This window comes from Scardinius erythrophthalmus (genome assembly GCF_964197995.2).
Source record: "Scardinius erythrophthalmus genome assembly, chromosome: 3".
NCBI classification, from domain to species: domain Eukaryota; kingdom Metazoa; phylum Chordata; class Actinopteri; order Cypriniformes; family Leuciscidae; genus Scardinius; species Scardinius erythrophthalmus.
In genome coordinates, this window is record NC_138223.1 from 60,502,332 (window position 1) to 60,511,853 (window position 9,522).

Consider the following 9,522-nt stretch of genomic DNA (forward strand, 5'->3'; position numbering starts at 1 on the left):
CCACCCTAAAGTAGAAGTGTTACCTGAGGATGTGTTCCTAGAGAGGAATGGGTACATGAAGAAAGAATAGATCCACTTCTGTCTCCCTGGATCCAGACCGGAGAAATGCTGACTCAACTCCTTGACACTATATACACCCAACAATACACACACACACAGTCATTTACACACACATGCACAATGAACTTAAGTCATTCACGGTATTCCACCAGTGCTCGTTTGTGTTGCCGTACACAGTCTGGTAGGCGCTGCAGCTGAAGTTCCTGTTGCTGAGACATGTGAGGAAGCTTCTGGAGATGGTCGACAGCAGAGGAGTGAGCTTGATGTCCAGCCACGCTCTGATCACGTGATCCTCGTTCATGCTGACCCCTCCCGACAGATCCACGACTGGAACCCCGGTCACACTGGAGCGCTGTGAGACAGACCGTGTCACAGCAGAACCACAGCAGCGAAGGCTCATGGGATATGTGTGTGTGTGTGTGTGTTCTGGCGTACCATGAATGAGTAGACGTCCAGAGCAGCGCTGATGAGGCCCTTCAGGTTCATGATGTGGTCAGCGTCAGGCTCTGATGGGATGCCAGCACACGTCAGGAATCTCTGCGTGGGGCCGTCCATCTGAGGCGACAGAAACAGTACGGTTGAGAACATGAGTTTACAACGGTTCAGTTCTTTATAGCGCTGACTTAAGACTTTTGCTAGCTTCCCCAAGGTGTGTACACCTGTACTGCAGTTCAGTCAGCTACTGTGTTACAGAGAAAGCGGTCTTTCCATCAGAGCGATGGTGTCGTAGAGGACTACATGGGACTACAATAACCCTGTAGTTATTTATCCCTGTCCTGATCCCTGTAGTTATTTATCCCTGCCCTGATCCCTGTAGTTATTTATCCCTGCCCTGATTCCTGTAGTTATTTATCCCTGCCCTGATCCCTGTAGTTATTTATCCCTGCCCTGATCCCTGTAGTTATTTATCCCTGCCCTGATCCCTGTAGTTATTTATCCCTGCCCTGATCCCTGTAGTTTTTTTATCCCTGTCCTGATCCCTGTAGTTATTTATCCCTGTCCTGATCCCTGTAGTTATTTATCCCTGCCCTGATCCCTGTAGTTATTTATCCCTGCCCTGATCCCTGTAGTTATTTATCCCTGCCCTGATCCCTGTAGTTATTTATCCCTGTCCTGATCCCTGTAGTTATTTATCCCTGTCCTGATCCCTGTAGTTATTTATCCCTGTCCTGATCCCTGTAGTTATTTATCCCTGCCCTGATCCCTGTAGTTATTTATCCCTGTCCTGATCCCTGTAGTTATTTATCCCTGCCCTGATCCCTGTAGTTATTTATCCCTGTCCTGATCCCTGTAGTTATTTATCCCTGTCCTGATCCCTGTAGTTATTTATCCCTTTCCTGATCCCTGTAGTTATTTATCCCTTTCCTGATCCCTGTAGTTATTTATCCCTTTCCTGATCCCTGTAGTTATTTATCCCTGCCCTGATCCCTGTAGTTATTTATCCCTGCCCTGATCCCTGTAGTTATTTATCCCTGTCCTGATCCCTGTAGTTATTTATCCCTGTCCTGATCCCTGTAGTTATTTATCCCTGCCCTGATCCCTGTAGTTATTTATCCCTCTCCTGATCCCTGTAGTTATTTATCCCTTTCCTGATCCCTGTAGTTATTTATCCCTGCCCTGATCCCTGTAGTTATTTATCCCTGCCCTGATCCCTGCAGTTATTTATCCCTGTCCTGATCCCTGTAGTTATTTATCCCTGCCCTGATCCCTGTAGTTATTTATCCCTGCCCTGATCCCTGTAGTTATTTATCCCTGCCCTGATCCCTGTAGTTATTTATCCCTGTCCTGATCCCTGTAGTTATTTATCCCTGTCCTGATCCCTGTAGTTATTTATCCCTGCCCTGATCCCTGTAGTTATTTATCCCTGCCCTGATCCCTGTAGTTATTTATCCCTTTCCTGATCCCTGTAGTTATTTATCCCTGTCCTGATCCCTGTAGTTATTTATCCCTGCCCTGATCCCTGTAGTTATTTATCCCTGCCCTGATCCCTGTAGTTATTTATCCCTGTCCTGATCCCTGTAGTTATTTATCCCTGTCCTGATCCCTGTAGTTATTTATCCCTTTCCTGATCCCTGTAGTTATTTATCCCTGCCCTGATCCCTGTAGTTATTTATCCCTGCCCTGATCCCTGTAGTTATTTATCCCTCTCCTGATCCCTGTAGTTATTTATCCCTGTCCTGATCCCTGTAGTTATTTATCCCTGTCCTGATCCCTGTAGTTATTTATCCCTGTCCTGATCCCTGTAGTTATTTATCCCTTTCCTGATCCCTGTAGTTATTTATCCCTGCCCTGATCCCTGTAGTTATTTATCCCTGCCCTGATCCCTGTAGTTATTTATCCCTTTCCTGATCCCTGTAGTTATTTATCCCTGTCCTGATCCCTGTAGTTATTTATCCCTGCCCTGATCCCTGTAGTTATTTATCCCTTTCCTGATCCCTGTAGTTATTTATCCCTTTCCTGATCCCTGTAGTTATTTATCCCTCTCCTGATCCCTGTAGTTATTTATCCCTGCCCTGATCCCTGTAGTTATTTATCCCTGTCCTGATCCCTGTAGTTATTTATCCCTTTCCTGATCCCTGTAGTTATTTATCCCTGTCCTGATCCCTGTAGTTATTTATCCCTGCCCTGATCCCTGTAGTTATTTATCCCTGCCCTGATCCCTGTAGTTATTTATCCCTGTCCTGATCCCTGTAGTTATTTATCCCTCTCCTGATCCCTGTAGTTATTTATCCCTCTCCTGATCCCTGTAGTTATTTATCCCTTTCCTGATCCCTGTAGTTATTTATCCCTGTCCTGATCCCTGTAGTTATTTATCCCTCTCCTGATCCCTGTAGTTATTTATCCCTGCCCTGATCCCTGTAGTTATTTATCCCTGTCCTGATCCCTGTAGTTATTTATCCCTCTCCTGATCCCTGTAGTTATTTATCCCTTTCCTGATCCCTGTAGTTATTTATCCCTGTCCTGATCCCTGCAGTTATTTATCCTTGTCCTGATCCCTGTAGTTATTTATCCCTGCCCTGGTTCCCTGTGTTTCCTCCTCTGCCTGTGTTCTCCTAAGCCAAGGGTTCCTGTGATTACCCACTGGGTTCCTGTTTTTGGCCCCTGAGCTCCTGCCTGTCTCAGGGCTTGAACACAGACATCAATCATCCCAACTGACTAACTGGAGGACTACTGTTCCAAATTCAACAGAATCTGTAATTCCTGTTTCATACATTACCTGGCATGCTGGACAGGAGAAGCTTCTCTAGATGGGTTTAAAGTCTAAAACACGTTCCATAGACTTTCCCCAGTGACTGTTAGGGTTGGTGAGGTTTCAATCTTGTTTTTGTCTAGGGTACTTTTATTGTGTTCCCTTTGGTTTCATGTTTCATGTCTGGAGTTTTGTTGTCTAATCAGTCTGATCGTGTCTGTCTCCAGTGTTTGTCTGTTCTTACATGTATCTTGTTGATGGTTTTGATGAGTCTTTGTAGATCCTCTGAGAGCCTTGATTCTTTGATTGAGTCATTTTAGTTATTTTAATGAGTTTAATATGTTGCTTTGCTCATGTTACATTACTGCTTAGTTCATGTTGAGTTTGTGTGTTTAGCTGCTGACTTACCAAAACAAACATAATTCTCGAACAAAGAACAGCCTAAAAATATCTGTGTGTGTGTATGTGTGTGAACTCACATCAGTGCATTGTTCTGCTGTAAGTCCACCACTCGTTCCACAGGTTTTACTGTGAATAATCAAATGGTAAGGAGGTTAACAGAGAGAAATGGGAGAGTGAACGGAAAGTGAGCTATAGGTCACACTGATTAACAAAAGCCAGAAATGCTAAAGTCATTTCACAACAACAACATAAAGCACAGGAAAGACTGCATTCTGGGTGGGTTCCTTTGTCCCAAAAGTTTCTTTAGGTTGCATAATGGGCAGATCTGAAGAGTTTCACTCACGTCTGTACTGCTGAACATGTGCTGGCTGAAAACAGAGAGACAGAGAGAGATCATCTACAATGGTGAAGTACAGTCTGATGGAGAGATCACCGCATCTAACCTGCATTTCACATGCCTACTGTAAAATCAGCACATGTAATATTGAGTCTGTATGATTTTATTCTGTGAGAAGAGAGAGAGTATGGAGCGATACAACACATGAAACTAGCACAGCTATAGAGGAAATGACTTAAACATTCATTATACTTAAATATTTGAATGACACCATTGGCCAATCACAATCAAGTCTTCCTGTACATTTTCTAACACAGACATGAACATTATGCACCTGTTTGATTAGTGTGTCGTTTTAATCAACGAGTTTAAACATGAATGACGATTGTGGACTCACCGAAAGCCATCACTCCCACACACAGGAGTGGGAAAATAAGAGGCGTTCTCATGAGGACAGTTCTTCTCCTCTGAAGACGTTCATGTAAAATATATTAAACTCTGAGAGAAACAAACAAAGTGCCAGATCAATGTAAGAACCGCTATAAAGCCAAAACAATCTCTGTTACCCTAAATTATACGTTTATCTCTGTAAAGCTGCTTTGAAACAATCTACATTGTTAAAAGCGCTATATAAATGAAGATGACTTGACTTGACACACACACACACACACACACACACTACGGCCCAGTAAAATGAAAAGGATGTGGTCTATAAATGAATACAGTTCCTGCCAAAGTTTGAAAACATTACAAAAATGTTTCTGAAAGAGTCTCCTCTGCTCACCAAAGCTGCATTTATTTGATCAAAATATCAATAAAAACAGTGAAATATTATGTAAAACTAACACCTCTAGGATATGCTCTTATTAACTCTAACGAGCTGATTTGATGCTCAAGAAACAATTTATGATTATCATCAATGTTGAAAACAGTTTTTCTGGAAATTGTCTGCAGATTTTTCTCTTTTAATTATTTTAACTGTTTTAATTGTTCTTGCTTTTTTGTGATTATTTTAGTTCCTTTCTGTGTAAAGCACTTTAAATTACCATCGTGTATGAAATGTGCTGTATAAATAAACTTGCCTTGCCTTGTAAACAATGACAGCATTCAAAACATTTGTGGTAAGATAAAAAAGGGAGGAGAAATTAATACTTTACTAATACTAATATTAGTTAATAATTCAACTTTCTAAGAATCAAAGAATCCTGAAAAATAAAATGTATGAGTTTTTCCACAAAAAGCCTGAAGCAGCTCGACTGTTTTCAACACTGATAATAATCATGAATGTTTCTTACACTTAAATTACACTATACTATATATTCACATTCACATATAATCGCTGTTTTACATTATGATAATATTTCACTGTATTTTTGATCTAATAAATGCAGCAGAGGAGACTCTTTCAAAAGCATAAAGAAATTGGGTACAACTTTACAGTAAGGTTCATTAGTTAACATTAGTTGATGTATTAACTAACATGAACTAACAATGATAAATACATTTGTTACAGTATTTATTAATATGTGTTAATGTTAGTTAATAATAATCCAACTGTTCATGTTAGTTCACAGTGCATTAACTAATGTTAACAAATACAACCTTTTAAAGGGAATGGGAGATGAGACTCTGATTGGTTTAACGCACGTAAATCCCAAAACACACCCATAACTCATTAAGAGAATAGAACAACCCTTTTAGGATTTTCGGACCCTTTTTGGACACGCCCCTAAGTGAACTTTAGACCATGCGCTTAGATCGTTAAAACACGGCCCTTTATATTTAAAATCCATTCAGTAATAACCAACGCAACAAGTCAAGCCGAATCAAACACATGCACTCAAAGGGCATTTTGAAAGCATGCATTCCAGCTGTTAATATGCATATCAGGCAGAACTCAATCAGAGCTGAAGTGTGTGTTGTAATGTGGAGCTGTGGGCGGACCGGCATCAAGTGTTGGATTTCACACACAAAAGATTCTCCCACACACACACATCTCTGTCTTTCATTCCACTGCAACACAATAGAGCCAGTCGGACCGGCCGCGCGGTGTTCATTCAGCATGATCATCACATGAGTCAGACTCAGTCTTCAGTCTCAGGGAATACACTGCACGAACACTCTATAACACTTCACACACACACTCAGCTGCTGACATTAGGTCTCAGTCTCAGGGAATACACTGCACGAACACTCTATAACACTTCACACACACACTCAGCTGCTGACATTAGGTCTCAGTCTCAGGGAATACACGAACACTCTATAACACTTCACACACACACTCAGCTGCTGACATTAGGTCTCAGTCTCAGGGAATACACAGCACGAACACTCTAACACTTCACACACACACTCAGCTGCTGACATTAGGTCTCAGTCTCAGTGAATACACAGCACGAACACTCTATAACACTTCACACACACACTCAGCTGCTGACATTAGGTCTCAGTCTCAGGGAATACACTGCACGAACACTCTAACACTTCACACACACACTCAGCTGCTGACATTAGGTCTCAGTCTCAGTGAATACACGAACACTCTATAACACTTCACACACACACTCAGCTGCTGACATTAGGTCTCAGTCTCAGGGAATACACTGCACGAACACTCTATAACACTTCACACACACACTCAGCTGCTAACATTAGGTCTCAGTCTCAGGGAATACACGAACACTCTATAACACTTCACACACACACTCAGCTGCTGACATTAGGTCTCAGTCTCAGGGAATACACTGCACGAACACTCTATAACACTTCACACACACACTCAGCTGCTGACATTAGGTCTCAGTCTCAGTGAATACACGAACACTCTATAACACTTCACACACACACTCAGCTGCTAACATTAGGTCTCAGTCTCAGGGAATACACGAACACTCTATAACACTTCACACACACACTCAGCTGCTAACATTAGGTCTCAGTCTCAGGGAATACACTGCACGAACACTCTATAACACTTCACACACACACTCAGCTGCTGACATTAGGTCTCAGTCTCAGTGAATACACGAACACTCTATAACACTTCACACACACACTCAGCTGCTAACATTAGGTCTCAGTCTCAGGGAATACACGAACACTTCACAAGCTGCTAACATTAGCAGGCCTCAAGGTGTACAGTATTACCCATTATTACTGTATAATGAAATTATCGAATAATAACAACAACAAAAATTGCAATGTCTTTTCTTGATTTCTCATGACGGACACATGAAACATGTCATAAAAGTGTCCGTGTTTATTTGGGATGGAAGGAAACCGTGAATAAGAAATGAAACTTTACAGGTACAAACGTGAAAAATAGAGTGACGTTCTGGAAAATAAAGTTTGTTATAATTTCCTAAAAATATGTTTTCAATCTTTAGATTTGATGGACAGAAAACACATCACTTTATATAAAACATCAGATGACAAAGGAAGGAAAAAGGAAGAGTGTTATCGTTATAAACCGTAAGGAAAGACGATATGTGGACAGATCATCCTCATTCTGTAAACTGATTTACAGTAGTGGCTGAAACTGTGATGAGGATTTTAATGAGCCTACAAGTTACATTAAACCATCAAAATATGAGGACGTTTATTTATTTATTTTGAAAACATTTTAAATACGAGAGAAGAACAAAACACTAAACTCGGTTAAGGTATTTATCTAACAAAATTATTGGACAAAAAAGGCAAACTATAGGGCCCTATAATTTCCGCGATCGCGGAATCTCGCGGAATTGGCAAATTAACGCGGAATCTAGTGTCAACGCGGAATTTCGCATATTTGGAATAAAATTCTGTTTTTGTGTGGGAGAAAACCGTATGTCTGAGGAAAATCGCATATTACTGAAAGAACGAGCAGAGAGAGGCCGGTCGCGCGCGCGTCTTCAAACTGTCCTGCTCTCTCTCACTCCCTCGCGCTTATTAATCTAAATCAATTGAGAATGTACACAATGGTAAAAGATCGGAAGAACGAAGTTTCACCTGGAGCATTCGGATATTTGTTTCCTGAATTAGGCTACCGCTGGGTGTGAATTGTGCAAAAAAAAAAAACTTTTTTACCTTGCCTTCTTCTCTGAAAAGCGTTCCGCCCATTCAGCTGACATAAAAAACACTTTCAATCAACTAAACAAAACCTATCCAATGATGAAATGTTTTCTGTGTTGACAAATCTTGTGCGATGTCCTAACTGCCGGGATAATCACACAACGCGTACAAGTCTGCTAATGATACGTCCGATTCGCGAACTAATGACTCATTTGAACCGATTCACTTTAATGAATGGTAAACAACTGATCTGGGGTGCGTTTCCCGAAAGCATCGTTGGCCAACTATGGTCGCAAGTTCATCGCAATGTCCATTGAACTCTATTGGTAACGACGGAACTTGCGACCATAGTTGGCCAACGATGCTTTCGGGAAACGCACCCCTGTCCAACACTGAATCGGTGTATAACAAAATCGGTAACACTTTACAATAAGGTTCCATTTATTAAACTCTAGTTAACTAGATCAGTTAACATTAACTATTAATAAACTGCATTTCTACAGCATTTATTAATCTTTATTAATGTTAATTTCACCATTTAGTAGCCTACATTATTTAATTTAACATTAGTTAGCTTAATGTACTGTGTGAAGTAACAATAAAAATACAGGGTTAGGGTTAACTAAGATTAACAAAGATTAATAAATACAGTAACAAATGTATTGCTCGTGGTTCATGTTAGTTAGCCTAATTACATACAATGTAAACAAAACCACATTTAACATCTCTTAAAATGAGAATTTTGTTTGTTACCTCAATAAATTTAGGGTCATTCCTAATTTATTTGTGTACATTTCAATCATTAACATTAAAAAACACTATTTTTACGACTAAAATAACAGTAAAGGGTAAAAAAAAAATGAATTCCCAAAAATTAAAACGGAAAAAACGGAATTTGGGAAAAAATAAAACGGATTTTATAGGGCCCTAAAACTACAGGTTTGATTTATATGCAAACATTGATTACATCCTAATCAGTTATTAATATTTCATTGGTTCTTTCTTGTTTTTGCTTGTGTTCATCATTTCTTTGTGTGGCAGTCTGGCCAAAAATGATGTCACACAATTTGTCATGTTTCACTGTGTTATTATCACAAATAAAACAATCGACTGCAAACACATTTATAATCATCTTTGAACAGAGGTTTTCCCTCCGGCTGGACGTCACTGTTGCACACTACTGTCCCGGAGGATTATTTTCAGCTCTGCACATTCACAACGTTACGAGGAAAACAACTAAAACTTGCAAGACTTAAATCGTCATTTTGGTGATTTTGTTCCCCACGTGTTCTTGTTTAACCTTTAATTCTCTGTTTTGTAAATGTGGAAACTATTATGTGATTCAAATATAATTCCTAATGGTTTAATGTTCACACACATAACTGATAAACTTATTTATATAAACTTATAACACGTGAAAACTCTACAGATGTGAGATCACTATAGGCTCACGCTGAACATGTGAATCTATGACTTG

At 40.1% G+C, this 9,522-nt stretch overlaps 1 protein-coding gene across 1 annotated transcript; it reads right to left on the bottom strand.

Annotated features, from left to right (window-relative positions):
* Positions 1 to 19: 19 nt before the first annotated feature.
* Positions 20 to 4,446, bottom strand: LOC308688005 (uncharacterized protein; the record flags this gene model as incomplete). Its single annotated transcript, XM_081360824.1, has 6 exons — positions 4,387 to 4,446; positions 3,996 to 4,020; positions 3,730 to 3,778; positions 496 to 615; positions 200 to 412; positions 20 to 37 (listed from the first exon to the last, which is right to left on the bottom strand). Exons 1-6 carry the CDS (start codon positions 4,436 to 4,438, stop codon positions 20 to 22), a joined length of 477 nt encoding a protein of 158 aa, XP_081216950.1. The 5' UTR covers positions 4,439 to 4,446.
* Between the last annotated feature and the right edge of the window lie 5,076 nt (positions 4,447 to 9,522).